The sequence below is a fragment of the Dermacentor variabilis genome, chromosome 6 (assembly GCF_050947875.1).
Source record: "Dermacentor variabilis isolate Ectoservices chromosome 6, ASM5094787v1, whole genome shotgun sequence".
In the NCBI taxonomy this organism is placed as follows: domain Eukaryota; kingdom Metazoa; phylum Arthropoda; class Arachnida; order Ixodida; family Ixodidae; genus Dermacentor; species Dermacentor variabilis.
Window position 1 is genome coordinate 183603417 of NC_134573.1, and position 21399 is coordinate 183624815.

At 45.0% G+C, this 21399-nt stretch overlaps 1 protein-coding gene across 5 annotated transcripts in view; it reads right to left on the minus strand.

The window, feature by feature from the left end:
- The window catches only part of LOC142585930 (MFS-type transporter SLC18B1-like), a 63671-nt gene that overhangs the window by 21158 nt on the left and 21114 nt on the right, over positions 1–21399 (minus strand). For 4 of the 5 annotated variants that reach the window (XM_075697039.1, XM_075697040.1, XM_075697043.1 and 1 more), the window contains 3 exons: positions 15592–15992; positions 9237–9332; positions 9073–9146 (listed from right to left, as the gene is read on the minus strand). In XM_075697039.1, the coding sequence (XP_075553154.1) occupies positions 9073–9146; positions 9237–9332; positions 15592–15927 (506 nt within the window). In that variant the 5' untranslated portion in view covers positions 15928–15992. Of the gene's footprint in view, positions 1–9072; positions 9147–9236; positions 9333–15591; positions 15993–18009; positions 18119–21399 lie in introns of those variants that run through there. The other variant, XM_075697042.1, reaches the window with a different exon arrangement.

The window sequence follows — 21399 nt, forward strand, 5'->3', positions numbered from 1 at the left end:
ATAAGCGTCACTGCTCTTCAAACAAGCGCTGAATTGCCTCAACTATCGGGTCGCCGCAAGACTGCTCGCCTTTCTCTCCTTCGCAAGCTTTGTCACCATCCAATTAAGCATCGCGATTTCTTCCAGAAACCCACAGTCACGTTTCCACGCCGAGATCACGTTTTTTTCAAAATCAAACGCGTAAGCTTAGTGTACATCTCACTGTGCCATGTAATTTATTCCTGGCACTATATCATTGAATTAGATAATTCAGTAACTCAGCCTGACGTCACACGATTCCAAGAATTAATGCGCACGTTGAACGAAGACTAACATATTGTCACCAAAAAGACAATTGAAGATGTACCCGGCGTCGGCGAGACAGACAGTTGTATAAGATGGCGTGGATAAAACTCAAGCCGGCGTCTTCAGCCTCTGCTTCTTCTTCAGCGCCCACCTGTTGCCGAGCGCGCGTTCCAGTCACTTCTTTCTCAGCGCTGGCGCGTGACGCCTAGCGGCATTATCCCCCCGCCAAAAGGAAAGCATCGACCCGATGCTTACTAAACTACGATGCTTACTAAATGAAAGTGGAAGTGTGGAAGTCGTATGAGATCGGGTTGGCGTCGCCTTAACGTCCGAAATACGGTTTGAGGCGAATAAGATGCACTATCTCTGAGTGGTGCTGTCGACGCCGAGGCGACGCGGAACCGTCGGGAATGACCTCATAGTTCACTTCACTAACGCGGCGTATCACTTTGTAGGGTCCAAAGTATCTACTAAGCAGCTTCTCAGACAACCCCTGGCGACGGATTGGAGTCCACACCCAGACTTGGTCACCTGGCTGGTACTAGACTTGCTGATGTCGAAGGTTGTAGCGTCGTGCGTCTGTACTCTGCAGCGTCATGATGTGTATGCGGGTTAGTCGACGAGCTTCCTCTGCGTGTTGAGTAAGTTGCTCGGCGTCGGAAGTAAGTGATGCGTCGGTTTCGAGCGGGAGCATTGCGTCTAGCGTGGTCTGGACCTCGCGCCCCTAGACAAGATGGAAAGGTGTGAATCGTGTTGTTTCCTGAATGGCGGTGTTGTACGCGAATGTAACGTACGGCAGGACTTGATCCCATGTTTTATGCTGGACGTCTACATACATAGACAGCATGTCAGCAATGGTTTTTTTAGCCGTTCCGTCAGTCCGTTGGTCTGCGGATGATAGGCTGTGGCCTTGCGATGCTGCGTGCAGCTCAGCTCGAATATGTCCTCTATCAGTTAGGCCGTAAAGGCAGTTCCTCTGTCGGTGATGACATGTGAAGGGGCACCATGTCTTAGGACTATCTGATCGATAAAGAACTGGGCAACTTCGTAGGCCGTGGCACGTTGTACAGCTTTCGTCTCGGCGTAGCGTGTTAGATAGCCTCTGGCGACCATAATCCACTTGTTTCCGCTGGCTGACAAGGGAAAGGGTCTCAGAAGATCCATGCCAATTTAATCAAACGGCGCGCTAGGTGGTGCGATGGGTTGGAGTAACCCCCCGGGCTTCAAAGACGGTGATTTCCTGCGTTGACACTCACGGTAGCTTTGCACGTAACGCTTCACCGTGGTAGAAAGTCTGGGCCAGTAGTGCGTCTGGCGTACGCTTGCAAGAGTACGTGAAAATCCCAAGTGTGCAGACGTGGGCTCATCATGGCAGGCTAGGAGAATGTTGTCACGGAGAGTGGCAGGTATGACCAATAGATACTCTTTGTCGCTGGTACTCGATTTTTTCTTGTAGAGGACACCCTTTCGGAGGCAGAAGGTCGAGAGACTGCGAGAAATGTGTCGTGGGATTGTAAAATTCTCGCCTTCTAGGTGATCGATGAGAGGGCGTATTTCGGCGTCCTAGCGCTGCCGTGTGATCAGGTCAGATGCGATGAGGGCCCCAAGGAATGCACCGTCTTCCTCCCTGTCCTTATCGCAAGTTTTGACGGGAGCGCGCGACAACGTGTCCGCATCTTCGTGTTTGCGGCCCGATTTATAGACGATGGTAACATCGAACTCCTCGAGCAAGTCGCCCGGACGGGTCTCGTAAGTTGGCTAACCAACAAAAGGAATGGTGGTCTGTCACCACCTTGAAAGGGCGACCGTAGAGATAAGGCCGAAATTTCATGACGGCCCACACTACCCCTAGACACTCTTTCTCGGAAGTGGAGTAGTTGATTTCGGTGCGTGAAAGGGTGCGACTGGCGTAAGCGATCACTCGCTCGACGCCTTCCTGGTGTTGAACAAGAACAGGGCCAAGACCAATGTTGCTTGCGTCGGTATGCAACTCGGTGTCAGCATCCTCGTCAAAGGGAGCGAGAACGGGTGATTCCTGCAGGCGCTGCCGTAACTCGGTGAAAGGTGCGTCCTACTCATCCGTCCAAACGAAGGGTGTGTCTTCTCACGTGAGGCGTATGAGTGGTTCGGCGATCCGGGAGAAATTAGCGATGAAGCCACGATAGTACGCACACAGACCGAGAAAGCGGCGTACTGCTTTCTTGTCACGAGGAGTTGGAAAAGCGGCAACAGCAGATGTTTTGTCTGTGTCAGCCTGGACACCGTCGGCGTTCACGACATGCCCGAGAAACTTCAACTCTTCGTAACTGAAGTGACACTTTTCTGGCTTTAGTGTGAGATTAGCGGAGCGGAGCGCATTAGTACCGCCTCTAAACGCTTCAGATGTTCTTCGAAGGTCGCCGCAAACACGACGACGTCATCTAAGTATACTAAACAACTGTGCCACTTCAGACACGTCAGAACAGTGTCCATCATTCTCTGGAATGTGGCCCGTCCAGAACACAGGCCGAATGTAAGTACTTTAAATTCGTACAGTCCATCCAGGGTAATAAATGCAGTTTTTTCGCGATCTGGTTCGTCAACTACGATTTGCCAATATCCACTCTTCAAATCTATGGATGAAAATACCTGGTTCGCCGCAGCCGATCTAACGAATCATCGATCCGCGGAAGCGGATAAACCTCTTTTTTTTGTCACGTTATTCAATTTTTTATAGTCAACACAGAACCGAAGTGTTCCGTCTTTCTTTTGACAAGGACCACCGGCGACGACCAAGGGCTTTGGGATGGTTGTATGACGTCATCGTCAAGCATTTCTTTCACTTGTGCATTAATCACGTTGCGCTCTTTCGCCGATACGCGATAAGGCAGTTGTCGTACGGGACGAGAATCGTGATACGTGATTATTCGGTGTCTCGTGATGGGCGTCTGGCGTACCTTAGAAGTAGATGCGAAGCACTCCTTGAACCGAAGCAGCAACTCGCGCAGCACTTTTTGCTTTTCCTCCGAAAGGACTGAATTGATGTCGATATTGCTGAGTTTCTGAGCTCGGTTATCGTTTGTCATAGATGCAAAGCATTCAGCATCGTCTGCTTTGGGCTCAGCAAAAGCGATAGTAGTACGACGAAACAGGTGCCGATGTTCCTGGCTGAAGTTCGTCACGAGGAGCGCAGAACATCCACCTCGAAGCATAGTGAGACTGCCGGCTGCACATACACCATGAGTCAGCATAAGGGAGGAATGGCCCTCTGCAACAGCTTCGCCATCACGCAGATCGTCGCATACGACCGCTACCAGGACACTTGCGCATGGTGGTAAAGTTACACTGTCGGCGTAAACCCGAAGCGCGTTACGTCGGCAATTGTCGCGACTGTTTGCTGCTTTCTCTGTCGAAAAAGTCACTGTGCGCTCCCGGAGGTCTATAATGGCACCATACTCCCGCAGAAAGTCGACGCCCAAGATGAGGTCCCGAGAACAATCGCGGAGTGTAAGGCAGCTGACTGGAAATGTACACCCCCGAATTTGTACTCTGACCGTGCACATGCCAACGGTGTTACGATATGCCCGCCATGCAGCAGTACAAATTTGCGTTCCGGACCAAGGCGTGATAACTTTTCTAAGTTCCGTCGCTAGTTTTCCGCACAAGATCGAGTAGTCGGCACCCGTGTCCAATAACCCACTAACGTGGCGGCCGTCGAGCACAACAGGTATGTCTAGCGAGAGTCTGTCGCTGAGTTCGGCTGCTGTCGTCGCTGAATCGTGCTGAATAGACCGTGCTAGCGTCGATGGAAGGTCTTCGGAAGGGCGATTATCAGCGGCCTCGCCCCTGAAGGTCGCTGTTCTTAGTTTTCCCGGCGAGGGCTTGATGATCGTCCCTGCGCCGCCATTGGAGGGCTTCTAGGAGCTGGGTAAGGTCGCCTGGGGGACGCCGAGCGCGACTACCGCCGCGGGAACAGTGGCGTACCCTGCTGGTTCAGGTACTCTTCAATAGCCCTAGGCCTTTCGCCATATCTGGGCCTTGGTGAATCCGCGGAAGAACCTTGCAGTCCGAGGCGACGGTATGGGCACTCGCGGTATACGTGACCGGCTTCTCCACAGTGATAGCACAGAGGCCTTCTGTCCGGGGTACGCTAGGCGTCAGATTTCCTTTCGAGCGGTCGCCGATCCTCCATACGTTGGATCGGTTGCACTGATGGGAGCGGCGGGGCGTATGACGCGGCGTAAGACGTGGCGGGGATGAAATGGGTCGGTGCGCGGACAGGGACTCGTCCCAAAACTTCTGCATACGACGTCCGCTGCAACTGTGCTGTCACAGGCGGCGCATTGCAGCTTGGGACGGGACCTTGGATAGCTTGTTTCACTTGACTTCTAACGAGGGCAGAAATGGAACCCAGCGTAGGCTGAGGCGGGCAGCTGAGCCATTGAAGCTCATCACGAACCACAGAGCGGATAAGGTCTCGGAGAACGTCAAGGTTTCCATAGGAAACCGCGTCTCTCAGTGAAGCGGCATTCGCGCGCCTGTCATACGTAGCTGAGCGCTGGTCCGAAGGTGAAGTAGCGTTCATTTGCCTTTCATAGAAAGCTGAGCGATGGTGCAGCATCTTTCCCATCGTGGTGGCTTCGGTTAATTCAGCCATGGTCTTCGGCGAGCTTCGAACCTGGCCAGCAAATAGCTGTTCTTTAACTCCCCGCATTAGATGGCGCAGCTTCTTTTCCTCTGACATGGTAGGGTCCACCCGACGGAAGAGGCGCGTCATATCCTCTACGTACGACGTCACGCTCTCATTCGGCAAATGAATGCGGGATTGGAGCGCCTTTTCTGCTCGTTCGCGGCGATAAGCATTGGTGTATGTCTCCAGCAAGGCACGGCGTAACTCGAGCCAAGATTTGAGAAGCCCTTCTAGGTTCTCGTACCAAGTGCGGGCACCGTCCTCCAAGCTGAAGTAAACGTTTCTCAATTTCGCCGCGTCGCTCCATTCATTTATCTCGGCAACGCGCTCAAACTGGGCTAACCAGTCTTCTAAATCCTCGAAGACATCCCCCTGGAACACTTTTGGCACTCTGATATTCTGCTGCAGGTACTGAGTTGCCGTTGTGGCCGTACCTGGTATAATGGTCGACAGAGACGTCGATGTTCCTTCCATACTGCTCCGGGGGGGCGTCGATGTTGTTGCGGAGAGGTGATCAAGCTCCAGAGCTAATCCTCGGATTCTCCTGCTGGCCCGGTGAAAAGGGCTAACAGGAGGGGTTTGTGGCATCGGATGTACCGAGCACCTCCACTAGTTTTGTCACAAAAAGACAATTGAAGATGTACCCGGCGTCGGCGAGACAGACAGTTGTACAAGTTTTCGTGCATAAATCTAAAGCCGGCGTCTGGTATGCTATGGTATGGTATTCCTCATGCGATGGGGCACACCCACTGTGGGCGATTGGCCAAGGTTTGGATGAAATTACGCAATCTTTATTAAATACTAAAATTGGTAAAACTAACTGGAGGAAATGAACAAAAACAAAATGTTTAAGAGTTCAAGGCAATCTCATTGTAGCAATTATAAATTCCTTCACGGTTGAGCAAATATCCCTGTGGCACTTTCCAAGAGAGGAGGCTCCTAGAGAAAGGATATTTATAATTGAAAAGCTTAAAGCAAGCTGTCTAAATCTTGATTCTAGAATATTTTTTTAAAGAAGTAAAACGGCGGCAAAGAATGAAGAAATGATCTATTGTTTCATCTTCTCCACAAACTGGGCACAGAGGGGAGGGCACCAGACAAGCCCTGTGATGATAGAAGTTTAATTTTGGTATTCGACAACGTAATCGGGCAAAGATGACTTCAGTTCTTCTGGTGTGAAAGGAATTTTTGGGCCAAGGGAATAGGAGGTGTCGATATTCTGAAAAATTAGCTACAGATGGGTTCAAAAAGTCTTGGATAATTGTATATCTCCTGAATCTAGTAATCGTCAGGTAAGCTATTGTAGGAAATAATGGTAATACAGGGCCACTGAGGGCCTCTGTCGCGAGACTCTCAGCCATTTCGTTCATGACTAATCCTTTATGTCCAGGCACCCAAAGGAATCTAATTAAATTTATGTGGGCAGGCACTAGAAAATGAAATGTACGTAAAAGGTTAGTGACACCATTTGCTGTGAGCGAAGAACATAAGGATAAAGAATCTGTTATTATTACTACGGCCGATATTGGCGAATTTAGTTTGCGTAAGGCTAGAACTACAGCTAGAAATTTAGCCAAAAATACGGAAAAGAAGTCCGGAATCCTGATTGCAAATGACCAGTCTAGAGCGGGAGAGAAAATGCCAATTCCAGATTTTTCTTCACAGTGTGAGGCGTCTGTCGCAATGACCGTACTTATAGATAAACTCAATAAATGGTCCTGTAATAAGCCGCTTAATATATTATAAGAGAGATGTTTTGCATTACTTGGGTAGATGTCATCATATATAATTTGTAGGTTCTCTCGCACATCACAAATAGGCGGTACCTCCCAGAGACGTACATTTAAGGGATTTATCAATGTTTGTACGAAGACCACCTGTGGTGTATGAAAACGATGCCAGTGTACTCCGAAACAAAGTGCAGGCTGGGAAATGAATATGTATTTCAATCTTGTAATAGGGGATTCATACAATTTTAAGACTGTTTGCACCGTCAGTAACCGAAATCTACACAATATTGAGGGCAATCTGACTTCTTGGTGTAATATGTTATTGGCAACATATTTCGGTAATCCGCAACACAGTCGTAGGGCTTCCCGCTCAAGTAGAACAAGGGGACGTAATTTATAAGCTGGAGCACCAGAAAATAAAACACATCCAAATTCTAAAATGGGCCGCACATACATTTTGTATATCATTAAAAGTGGATCTCTCCGCATTCCGGACCGACTGTTGAAAAGCTTACGTAGCATACCAACTGCTCGCACTCCTTTTTTAACTATATGGTCAATATGGCCGAGCCAACTGAGGGAACCGTCATATACTACACCTAAGTATTTCACCGACTCCACTTGAGGTATAGTCTCGAGGCGATAGGATATCGATATGTTAACGGGATTGATAAGAGGGAAAACCAATCTCGAGCATTTTCTAACGTTAAGGGAAAGGCGAATTTTGTTTAACCAGGTTTCTATGGCGTGGAGGTAGTTCTGTAGTCGATAATATAGAGATATCTCTCTCTCTCTCTCTCTCTCTCTACATATATATATATATATATATATATATATATATATATATATATATATATATATATATATATATATATATATATATATATATATATATATATATATATTGTGAGCATTATTCATACGCTTCATATTCTCACCTGTACATACTCATCATCACCGTTTTGGACCCTGGTGGTGGGCCTCTCACTCGGGAGAATAAAGAAGAGACTGGCTGCCTAAACCTCGTCTCACAATATATATATATATATATATATATATATATATATATATATATATATATATATATATATATATATATATATATATATATATATATATATATATATATATGTATCAGAATATTAAATAGTAATGGTGAAGTGACAGCTCCTTGAGGAACACCTCGTGATTGATTATATATACTCGAGGAAATGCCTCTCAGACTGCAGTAAAATGTTCTTCCATTTAGAAATTCACCAATCCAGTTTGAAAAATAATTTGGAATCTCTAGATTTCGCAATATATCTAATAAAATTAAGTGTTCTATACTGTCGTAGGCTTTGGAAATGTCTAATGTCACAAGAGCACCTATTTGCCTTTGTCGCCGTGCTAATTTTATTCTACGTTCTATGTCCACGTGAGCATGCCAAATTGAACATGATGGTCGGAATCAAATTTGGCAAGGGCTAAGCAAGTCTTTGTTCTGTATTATTTTGATAAGCCGGCGTCTTCAGCCTCTGCGTCTTCTTCTTCAGCGCCCACCTCGTCGCCGAGCACGCGTTCCAGTCACTTCTTTCTCAGCGCTGGCGCGTGACACATAGCGGCAATATGTTTACCAATTCATCTTCAAGTTTCACTTGACATCATCGCCAACGCATGTATAGTTGCGGTCATGCGTGCACTAAATTAACTCTCTTATAACTTGCGTGTATTAAGCATTTACGTATTACATTTGTTCTCTTACAGACGATGCCTTATTATCATATTTATCCATGTCTCAACGTATGATAATCAGTATTTTTTTTGCACTAGTGATTTGTTCAGCCAGTGATTTGATTCATATCAGAGCCAGTGCTTTTATTTTTCGCTACGTAGTGCGCAAATGTATGTCGCAGTGCAATTATATTGCTTGCTTGCATAACTGCAAATTGCTCCTGACACCTTGTAATTTAAGTTTTTAGTTGTTTCTTAATTTATTTTATCTTTATTTGGTACGTCTGTGTGCTTTGAAGCTTTTTTAGGTAATATAATGCAACTAATCGTATAGTACTATACCTAAGCGATAAGTTCTGTCAGTTCTGCCCCTCTATGTAATACTCTCATCTGTAGGCATTTAGAAGTATTCTTGAATAAATAAGAACAAGTACAAACAAATATACAAACAAACAATGAAACACATAAACCAATGATCAAACGAACGACCAGTTTGGCAAAGTTAAGGCCTGCCAATGTATATAAAGAGTAAGCAGCAAAATTAGGATGCTTCGTAAGCTTATTTTCTTGCTACAGCCACGTGGTTTCGTAAAACGTCACTCTTGTTTATAAACAAGACCAGAAACCGGACTCGAAAAATAATATATTGAACCGGCCTTAGGAAGTCGGACTCACCCGAATAGTATCGTGAAAATGAAGAACCCTCCTTGCCCGAACAGATAACAGGCTGTGGGTGTGATCCTGGTAATCTGAAGAACACCACGAAAAATTATGATTTTATTCCTTTAATCACTCCTATATGAAATGTGCAGGGGAATAATAATTGCGTAAGCACTTACCATTTTTTCTGCGGTGATGGATCCAATCAACATAAATACTTTGAAAAGGGAGAACACAAATCCATACTTCCATGCTTCTATGCCTCTTGAAGAAGCCTGCGAGAAATAAAATGTGAATGAATAGAGCGCCTTTGATGAAACTGAAAACTACGCTGGATGCTTAAAAAGAAATGAGTGTCTTAGAGATCACAATTTTAGCGAAAGAGACACCAAGCCTACCACCATAGTCGGCTCTGATGATGACTTGTTAAAGAAGTCGCGTATACTGTTGGTGTTATTTTTCGTCTTTTTTAGCATGATATATCTTTTTCCGAGAAGAGTTGTCACAATAACTTCTAGTTCTGCACCGGATGGGCATGAGGTACACGTGTAAGAGGTCAACCCCGGAAAGCTAATGATGTGTGGTGTTTTATGGCGCAAGGTATGGCCTAACAGCGCCATGACAAAGGTAATGTTAACGGTGCATTGTGAATAGTGTAGACGATGAATTCCTCATGGTATATGTGACATGGCTGTAAAAAGGCCTAAAATCTCTCGCTGTGGATGGCGTAAAAATATATTCTTGCTAAAATAATGACACTGACTAAGTAGTGCTGTGGGCTATGGCAATGAGGCAATGATGCAATAAAACATAACATTTACACTTTAGCTTCAAGAAATTCTTTGAGTACAGAACCCCGGAAAGCTCAAACACCATTCCATATCAAGGAATATTATGACGACTTGTTCACCTTTATGCTTGGTTATGAGGAGTGAATTAGTAAAAAGAAACAAAAAACAAGGAATTGTTTTCTAATAGACCAAGTGATTGTTATGGGAAGTAATTAATTAGTCATTGGTTTTTCTCAACCATATGTATGTATGTGCCTACAACTGATGACTCACTCTAGAATAAAAAAAACATGACTACCTTTGGTCTTTCTGTTAAATTCACCACGCTAAAACAAGAATTTTGAGGTATAAGAATGAGTATAACAAATTATACGTTAGTCATTGTGGGGCTAAATAAGACTGAATTTTTCGATGCTAGGAAGATATGGCATGGAACGGGGCGAACATAGGACTCAGGACTCCGGGGGTCGCGCGCGCGTGTAGGCTCTTTAATGAACCATTTGCTGCGTTGTCGCCTTTCGATGCATTGCCCGGTGGAGCGCGATATCATGAACAGTTTGGGAAGTACGTCTACGAAGTGTAAAATAACACTGGAAGGCTACTGCAAATGTCACTGTGCCACTTACGCATTCATCTCACGCCGCTCTTCGCAGCAAAGGTATTCTTTTTTTAATTTCCAGCAGAGCGTTAATACCATCACACAGCGGAAAAGCGCATATATATATATGCACACACAGTGCAGTGACCTACATATTCCCCAATGATTCTTCACATTATGGCAGTTTCTTGTGGCGTGCTTTCGTCCTCCACAAAGTGCAGGCTCTCGAAGTTCCACGAATGAATGAAGCTGTCAACCCGAAGCGGCCAGAAGGCTAGAGCATATCGCGGAATGTGTGCGTTACCGCCCGTAAGATAGCGTAGCCACACAGACACTTTACAACGTCACGACCCCCACCGCGACCCTTACCAAGAACGCGGATGACTAGCCAGTAGCCATGCAGGCAGGAGATTGCATTATACGGCCAGCATAATAACACCGATAAGATAAGCCGCAACACGACCAACATGTAGATACAGCCGCAGAATCGTGGTCGCGCATATCACCTTGGTTCGGGCACATGCACGGTGTCTCCGACATAGTGTCGCTGACGTGGAATGATTAAAATGAGACATAAGAGAGGTGATGGAGTAATAGCTTGGGCTGGATTCGCAAACGTGAAAGAGAAAGTGATTTTAATTAAACTACTGGATCTCTCCCCAAACACCTGACCAACTGCGGTTTTGATAAAGAAAGCGCTTGTTTTTAGGAAACAATCACTTACTGAACACCCGTGATGATAAATTCTAAGACAAGTCGTGTACGTAAGTCCACCGCATCTTAATTTCTTACACTTATAAAATGAATGATTAGCAGATGCTTAAGTTTGCTTGTTGAATCTATCGCACGCATGGACATATAGCTGGTCGGCAAGATGGAATATATTTTGCTTACCTGCGGTTCTTCTAACTATATGTATGCCTTTTAAGCCCACGTATTCATCGTCTTACTCTCATCTTACGCTTATAATAAGATGAACCACACGGAGTGTGCATGTCGAAGCGTAATTGTTAAAACAAGGTTGTCGAAGCTCGAACTTTACAAAACGTACCGCCCATGCACGAATGAGGAACTTGCAACGTGAAGTTTTGCAGGGTCATTAATTTACGCTTTCTGATCCTGCTGTGCTCAAAAAGTGCCTGCCATTGTGCAGCCACGCCAATTATTGTCGCAGCACAATACCAAAAGAGAATCTTTAAAGAAATCAACATTAAGAAATTACTGAAGCAAGATTAAAGACGGCTTTAAACCAGTCGTGGGGCTGGCGAAAGCAGGCCAGGTCATCTCTACGTAGGAGCCGCTCAAAGTACAGAGTTTGGACTGTGTTGACAGTAACCTGATAGGCAGGCCATGCACATTTTTCTGCATCAAGACAGAGATAGGCTAGCTGGTAGGAATTAATCACACAGATAAAAAAACGCGAAAGTCGTAATAGACGCGTACAAGGAAGTCAAAAACAACGAAAGCGTCGACTCACAACTAAGAGGATTCAGTTAAAAATGTATACACAAAAAAAGACAATGTCCGCAACAACACGAGAACCAAATATATCATCGTACGCTTCGTGGGTGAACCATACAGAACCTCCTGAGGATTCATTACTTCCCGTCCTCATGATAAAAATTTCCCGTGTTAAGGTTTTAGGACACGCGCAGGAGTGGTATGCCCAGAGAAGCCCGAGTTGGGCTGCAAGTCGTTTATCTCACTGAGCGCAAGCATGTATGCGAGGGGCGTTGCCCACTATCAAGATGACGAGGCGAGTGCTACGTAGGCATTGCGACATGCGTCGTTTGCAACATTCCGTGAGTCAGTGACGATTAGAGCCAACGTAACTGTGGGAGAAAAACTAGCGTATATTAGCCTACGATTAGTAGTGACTTCTGCAGGAACAGCTGCTTCGTAATTTCTTTGTCGAGAGCTAGAACGTTTGCGGTTTATTACAGGAAGTGTTGTACGTACGTTAGCTAAGATCGATGCCGAAAATACGCTTGCGGAGGATTTTGGACAAAGCAAAAAAGGTGAAGAAAGTCGCTGGATGACTGTTCTCACTGTATTCTTTGCAACTTCAGAAAAAGAAGAAAACACTGGCAAAATGACATCGATAAGTCGGTGAAGATAGCGTAGAATGTCTGTGCTGTTTGTTTACTCGGCTGAGATAAATAGCTTACAAATCACACCGAATTACTCCCACAAAGTTGAGTTTGCTGATAATAGACATAAGGGATAGTTTTTCATCTTTTGAGCTGACCTTGTTGAAGTCTTTCTTCCTGCGTGTCTGTTATAGACGGAAAGCTTGCTGGTTTACAATATGTGCCGTGTCAGACCTTGGCGTTTGTTTTCCGTAAAAAATCTGCTTTCCGGTGTCGAACTTATTGCATGATTGCTCTGTACTACAGGAACAGCTAACAGACGCACTATCATCAGGCCATTTCTCTCGTAACACGGTTAATGGTAAAGAAAGAGCTAAGCGAACTTGGGCAGATATAAACGTAAGCTCAATGAAAATTCGCGATGCATGAAACATAATGGCAAGGATTGTTCACATCACAATTCTTAGTTTTTTGACACGATGAAAGACGGAGCTGTAGCTCAGGCAATGACAAAGCATGAAAAGGAAAAGGAATTGCAGTAAAAATCGCTCCATCGTACCGTCCGCGCCATATGTTGTTTTGTGCTATCTTTTAAAAATCATGTTATCGTTCAAGGGCAATAAATATTTATTTTTTGGATGTCAGTAAGAACATATGCTTGAAAATATAGTTTAAGTGAACGTTGTAAGAAAGCAAAAGTGCTGTGCAGACGTCCACGACAAAATCACAAAAAAAAAACAAAACAAAAAAAGAATCCGGCTACTGGGTCGCAGAAACACGCCTGTGCACACTGTGCGTCCGCGTGCGGTATCGACTCACGGGTAGAGACAATTATTTTCTCACTTTCTCAAAGAGATTACCAAAGCTGAATAGTTTTATTTTGTTGACATCAGGCTATTTATATTTCGCCGTTCGAAAGATATCGAACAGTTTCTAAAGTGAACAGCCTATGGGCTCTTTATTTTTCTTCTGTCTAGTGAGGATGTGGTCTAGTTCATAGGATGCCGTTGTGCTTAGTTTCATTGAAATATTTGTCCTCCTCGTGCCGCCTTCCCTCCCTCACTTTCCACTTCTCTACATTCACCTTAGTCAAAAGAATGCAGATGCCAAGATGCAGGACAATCGGCCAAAACGTTATGTGACTTATTGATGCGCACGGAAAGAGTGAAAACAGGGGTTAGCGACATTAAAAAGACAAAAAAAAGAGAAGAGAGATTACAAAGTAAGCGACATCTTGGAAGGAGTAGCAAGTCATGGTAACAGAAGATGGTTGCGCTAACAAAAGCTGATACCGACCATTGGCGATTAGAATGTCGGAGCATATTGGCATCTGTTATTGGTCGCTCATTCGAGTGTCTCTCTGCGGTAGTGAATGGTGATGACTGTATAATGAACAAAATACACTGGAAGAAAGAGAAAGAATGACATTCTTACTGCACCCGTCAACCTAGTGAAAGAGGCCGCTGGGGATAAAAAAATGAGTTTTGAACAACTAGATTGCTTGCGGCATGATTGCTTGCCGCAGACTGCGGTATGATTGCTTGAACCGTATGTTTGTATGAATGTACTTGTATGTTCCCACCCTGCTAAGATCTTGTAAAGGATCGCAGTATCTATGAATGAATGAATGAATGAATGAATGAATAAATAAATAAATAAATAAATAAATAAATAAATGAATAAATAAATAAATAAATAAATAAAAATTCAATACCCGTGCACTATACTAAGGAAATTGCTTCCCGCGGCAAGTCAGCAGGCGAAGGCTTCCTCACATCATGACATGTCGTGCCTGCGTTTGTTGCTGAAAATTGCGAAGATCTAGATAATTGATTTTTTCAAAGCATAAAGAGTTCGGGCAACCGGAAGATTAGTACGCAGGGGGCTCAAAAGACGCAAACTCTGGTCACGTTGATTGATTTGCATTTGTCTGCAATAGAAGATCTAGGCGGTGAACTCAGCTGGCATTCCTTAAGAGGAAATCAAGAAGGTGCATTATGACTGCAGTTTTGCATTTCATAGCGCTATTGGAGAGGGAGCTGTACAAAAGCACTCCGAAATCCCATTTATAGAAAGTGAAATGTGCTTAAAATAGCTGCTCCTTTTAGCTCGTGTATAGCAACTTTCATCCCTTACATGGGATAATTATTATTTTCTTTCAGACGAGTTATGCATGAAGTATCGCAAATATTTTTCGATTGTTTTACACCCTCAGTAGAAATAGCAAGTTGAAGTCAATAAAACAGCAGTTCGAGTAGATTAGATTATCAGACGGCTACGATAAGGGCTCGAAGTGTCTTTCTGGTAACATCTCGAACGCGTGTTTTATAAATATTTTCTCGTTCCAGCTTCGCCATGCCAAAAAAATCAACCAGTGATAAATATTCCTTTCTGAGTTTCGAAATAAAGCAGATCAATTTTACGGAATGTAGGATAGCTGAGATATACGCTTCTTTTTAGCGCAGCCAATAAGCAATAACTGTAAAGAGAAGCTTAGATCCTAGAGGATACACTCCAGGATGCATTATTTTTGAAAAAAACACCCGTCTACTTTCTTCCGAGCACTATGCCGCGGTCGGTATTCCCGGTGGCAGCAAACTTGTTATGATAGTAACGGAGCCTGTAAATTCCTCAGTAGTGAGGATGCTTTGCGTGTTGAAGCGTTCGAGGCAGCCTAAATTAACCTTGGCCGGTATTTTGTTTGCACCGCTGCATTTCCTTTTTTATTCTAGTTACGCGTCGCTGCAAATGACCAATGCTCACGTGGCGCGGTGGTGTCCGAGCCACGAACATTTTTCAGCTCTTTGTGGAACACGAAACGAAATGAAGCTTTCTGTATATTATGGGGTTCCTCAGAGCGCAGCCTGCACTTTTGAGATATTACATCCACGATAGAAATGTGGGCTAGTTGGTAGTTCATTATCGTAAGAAACAAGAGTTGCACGAAAGACGAGAAAGTGTTTGTGTGACTTCCTTCGTCTCTCGTCTTTCCTGCGCTCTAAATTTCTTACGAGAATTAGGTACAGCTCTCATAGTTCTCTTTCCAAGCACTCACCAGAATTGGGTAGAAGGGCTGAATGAGCGAGAAGGCAGCTGAAATCCAAAACTCGCTATGCACCAGAGGTAGTAGCCAGGCGTCACGCTTGCACTTTTCCCAGCAGCCCACCGGTGCTTTCTCCTTGCTGTTTGATTTCTCGGCCTCGGAGTCATCTTTCCATATGGCCGACCCGTAGCTGGGGTGCACCGTCTTGGCGACATCGGTGCCGCCGTTAGCAGAACGCTCGTACGATTCGAACGCCCTGTTGACGAAGGCTGTTCCGTTGGTAGAGGCGTCGCCATTTCCGCCGAAGCTGCCGGAAAAGCCGTTCCTCGTCGTTAGCGATGCCGCCATCTCTGGTCAGCGCGTCACAACCAGGCCGGTATCTCCTGATCTGTGGTGTGCGAGGAGGTCACCGTCTGCGTGCAGCAGTGGGGGGGGGGGGGGGGGTGATGGTTGCGAAATTGGCGAAAAGCAAGGAAGAATAACACGAGGGCTAATCATCTCGCGCCCCTGAACCGACAGAGTTCACCGATAAGTGGGTAATTATCGCGACAAATTTCCACACGGCTTCAGCGCTGCTCGTTGGGCCCGCCTCACTTCCGAGCTTCGAAAAGCGAGAACACGCATTCTAACTGATAAAACTCGAGTAGCTCGTTCAATCACTTCTGCAAGTAACCCCTTGTTTTGCCCCGGTTTTGTAAAGGCATCGATGGGCCGTGCTATTCATCTTAGACAATAAGGGTGCACCACGAAGAACTGCTGTTGCTTGTGTATTTTTTCCTCCGAGAAAATTATTTATTTGAGTGCAGAAGAGCCGTTGGCTGCAGTTGAAAGCATTATATTACTAAGGCACCGTTGCGAAAAATGTATACCACTTTTCTCACTTAGGAAAACAGAAATGTAAAAATCTTGATATGAAGGTTTTTTTTAACTTGCGTTCTACTGGCATGCTATATGACCGGCAATAATTAAATTAAATTCTGGGGTTTTAAGTTCCAACACCCGGATCTCATTCGTAGAGATACTGTAGAGGGGACTCCGGAATAATCTGAGCCACCTGGTGTTTCTTAACGTGCGTCTACATATGAAAGTAAACTAGCGCTGTTGCTTTTAGCCCCCATCGAAATACTACAGCCGCCGCGACCGGCATCGAACCCGAGACCTCGAGCTCAGCGGCGCAACGCCATAGCGACCATGATACCGCGGCGTGTTATCACCAATTGTTGATGTATAGATTGAACTTAATAACCAAAACAATACAGAGGTTACGAAAGGTGCTTTGGTAGCATGGTTGTATTCTCGGGATTAGTTATGAGGCTCAATTTTAAGATCTTGAACGCAACTAAGGAAAGATATAAGTTTTTTTTTCGTTGTTCTGCACTCATCAGAATGCGGCTACCATTGCTGCGAATCGACGCCGCTTGATTGCGGTGAGCAGCAAACGCGAGCCACCGAGCCTCCATGGCGGATACGATTTTTACACGTCAGATTACGTTTAAGCTGTAAGTCGCAAAAAATATTTTTTTTTATTCTCGCCAATGTTCTATTTCATAGCTCTTGAAGAACTAGTTCTAATTTTTTATTGTTTAAGATACTTTCAGCGAGGAAAGCTCTGAGATGTGCTGTGAGCTCTGAGAAACCTCTGAGGAAGCCCTGAGATCACCGGATCATATAAGAAGCATAATAAATGAACAAACACTATTTTGCTTTGCAAAAGCAAACAAAGCCTTAACGCAAAGTCTGAATTGTTTCCTCCAATACATCTTGCAAATGATGTGAACCGTACGAAAAATAAACCTGTCATATAGGCACTGTTAATTCGCATCCACAAGATCTGGTAGAACAGCACAGCGGCAAACGAAAGCTTAATGAAGAATGAATCAGAAAGAAAAACATAAACAAAGCAATTATTTTATATCCAGCTTTTTTAAGGACTGGTGATTCGCATAGATTAAGTTGCTTTACTTACAGCCTGAACGCAATCAAGACTTTAGGATGACTGCAACGAACAGTGAAGTGGTAAGGTGTCATTTGATGCCGAGTGACCAAAAACAGACTTCGAAATTGAATGACTTTTCTTTTACATTTTTTTCTCTATTTGCTGCACTGGTGTGCCTTTCTTACTTTTTTCTGTTGCTTGAAAATAATTGCAGGCTGATTTTATTGCCGTGCAGAAACATACCATCAAACTCTGCATGTTACGACGGAAGATGGCCAGACATACGTCCACGGGGCGCCATATATTGAACAGCATGAAATACATGAAAATTATGCCATCGGCGGAGGCATCCGAATTAACTTTTGCTTTCCGCAAGACTAGCCTGTTGTGGTCAATTCTCTTGCTGCGCACAATCTCGCGCCTTGCCTCCTCGTAGGCACCGTGCGCAGTTTCGAGGCAAGCCAGAAACCAGAAATAGTTGCTCCAGAACTCACGAACTTGTTCAGACACAACCCGTAGCAGGTCCATGCTCCTTCATCATGGGTACACGACAGCGGGGAACAGGCTGAACGAAAGGATATTGCCGCTGCACTCCCTGGGAGGCTGAATAGCACTTAAATCAACCGCATATGAGTGCTCCCTTCGGGGAAAAAAATAAATGAAAGCAGTGTGCTACCTTATGGCGCCGCGTTAAGCGTTCTTTTAGTTTTATGCGCAGTCATTGCAGCTGCGTGCTTAATTGCACTGAAGGAAGTTTATGTGGTGCTACACTGCTGCTATGTTTTCCTAATGAGATAAAAATAAAAAAGGAGTTGTCGCAGGTGGCAGAGCTTTTGCAAGTGCCAAGTGCTTAAAAACAAGAGAGAGCAAAAGAGGGAGGGAGAAAGACAGAGAAAAGAACCCGTCGGGGTTGCTTAGTGGCTTTGGTGTGGCGTTGCTAAGCATGAGGACGTGTGATCGAATCCCGGCCACGGCGGCCGCATTTCGATGGGTGCGAAACGCAAGAACACCCATGTACTTAGATTTAGGTGCACGTTAAGGAACCCCAGGAGATCAAAATTAATCCGGAGGCTCCCACTACGGTGTGCCTGATAACTAGATTGTGGTTTCGGCCCGTAAATGCCTATAATCTAATCTCTAGAGAGAAAAGAGGCACATCTATCAAATTACAGCGTTGTTAGTTACCTTCCAGCATATTTCTTGGGAACACTGGGGGGATTGCAACAGTCAGTGAAAATTAGCACCGGGATCCACTGTCTTCCAAGACATTGGCAGTGGCTTAGCTCGGCTTTGCAAGGATATACGTAGTGAAAGCTAAGGCATAGCATGGTTAGCCTTGGTTAATATTGATTGCAAGTCCAGATTAGTCTGGTTGTCTAGCGTTTAGCTAGTCGTTCGGCGCGCGGTTCGTCTGTTTCCTGGGCAATCCGTTACCTCTTCATCTCGTTCCGATGTGGATTCCAGGCCTCCTCCTGCTTATCAGAATTGTCGCCGTCCATACTGCTGCCTCAACTGTGGTTGCGGCGCACGCGAGTTCTCCTTTTCAATACTCCGACATGTAATCGGGCATGTGACGCAGCTGGCGAATGGTGTCATCATCATCATCATCATCATCATCATCATCATCATCATCATCATCATCATCATCATCATCATCATCATCATCCTGGTTACGCCCACTGCAGGGCAAAGGCCTCTCCCATACTTCTCCAACTACCCCGGTCATGTACTAATTGTGGCCATGTCCCTGCAAACTTATTAATCTCATCCGCCCACCTAACTTTCTACCACCCTCTGCTACGCTTCCCTTCCCTCGGAATCCATTCCGTAACTGTTAATGACCATCGGTTATCTTCCCTCCTCATTACGTGTCCTGCCCAGGCCCCCCATTTCTTTTTCCTGATTTCAACTAAGATATCGTTAACTCGCGTTTGTTCCCTCACCCAATGTGCTGTTATCCCTTAACGTTACACCTATCATTCTTCTTTCCATTGCTCGTTGCGTCGTCCTCAATTTAAGCAGAACCCTTTTCGTAAGCCTCCAGGTTTCTGCCCCGTACGTGAGTACTGGTAAGACACAGCTGGGTTATAAACTTTTCTCTTGAGGGATAATGGCAACCTGCTGTTCATAATCGGAGAATGCCTGCCAAATGCACCCCTGCCCATTCTTATTCTTCTGATTATTTCAGTCTCATGATCCGGATCCGCAGTCACTACCTGTCCTAAGTAGATGTATTCCCTTACCACTTCCAGTGACTCATTACCTATCGTAAACTGCTGTTCTCTTCCGAGACTGTTAAACATTACTTTAGTTTTCTGCAGATTAATTTTTAGACCCACCCTCCGCCTTTGCCTCTACAGGTCAGTGAGCATGCATTGTAGTTGGTCTCCTGAGTTACTAAGCAAGGCAATATCATCAGCGAATCGCAAGTTACTAAGGTATTCTCCATTAACTCTTATCCCCAATTCTTCCCAATCCAGGTCTCCGAATACCTCCTGTAAACGCGCTGTGAATAGCATTGGAGAGATCGCATCTCCCGGCCTGATGCCCTTCTTTATTAGAATTTTGTTGCTTTTTTTATGGAGTACTACGGGGCTGTGGAGCCGCTATAAATATCTTTCAGTATTTTTACATACGGCTCGTCTACACCATGATTCCGCAATGCCTCCATGACTGCTGAGGTTTGGACTGAATCAAACGCTTTCTCGTAATCAATGAAAGCTATATATAAAGGTTGGTTATATTCCGCACATTTTTCTATCACCTGATTGATAGTGTGAATATGGTCTATTGTTGAGTAGCCTTTACGGAATCCTGCCTGGTTCTTTGGTTGACGGAAGTCTAAGGTGTTCCTGATTCTATTTGAAATTACCTTAGTAAATACTTTGTAGGCAACGGACAGTAAGCTGATCGGTCTATAATTTTTCAAGTCTTTGGCGTCCCCTTTCCTATGGATTAGGACTATGTTAGCGTTTTTCCAAGATTCTGGTACGCTCGAAATCATGAGGCATTGCGTATACAGGGTGGCCAGTTTCTCTAGAACAATCTGCCCACCATCCTTCAACAAATCTGCTGTTACCTGATCCTCCCCAGCTGCCTTCCCCCTTTGCATAGCTCACAAGGCTTTCTTTACTTCTTCCGGCGTTAACTGTGGGATTTCGGATTCCTCTATACTATTCTCTCTTCCATTATCGTCGTGGGTGCCACTGGTACTGTATAAATCCCTATAGAACTACTCAGCCACTTGAACTATCTCATCCATATTAGTAATGATATTGCCGGCTTTGTCTCTTAACGCATACATCTGATTCTTGCCAATTCGTAGTTTCTTCTTCACCGCTTTTAGGCTTCCTCCGTTCCTGAGAGCATGTTCAATTATACCCATATTATACTTCCTTATGTCAGCTGTCTTACGCTTGTTGATTAACTTCGACAAGCGTTCCTGTATCCTGTATATACTGTTCTGTATCCTGTATATCCTGTATCCTGTACCTGTATATGCTCCCGCAGGGAGCAGAGTTGCGCATAACTTTTCCGGCGCCGCTCGCACTGCTATTTGTCGAGCTCGATCACATGGTGCAAAATGACGTCAAATGATCAACTGCGCGCTCCGAAGCCAACGTTACGGAAACGGCGCCGACTCGTTTCTGTCAGTGCCATCGAAATCGCAATCAGCGGACCGTCGAGCGTGCGTAGCAACGATTGACTCCAGGTTGCAGGTACGGTATTCGAGGATATTGAGTTAATGTCTTTGGTGAAGTGCTACGAAGCAGATCATTTTGACACTTCTCTCCCAGTATGACGGGTTACAGCGCACCAAACTGCGCAAATCGCACAAAATGTGGCAAAGATTTTTACGCGGTGGCGTGGTGAACGGACGAAAC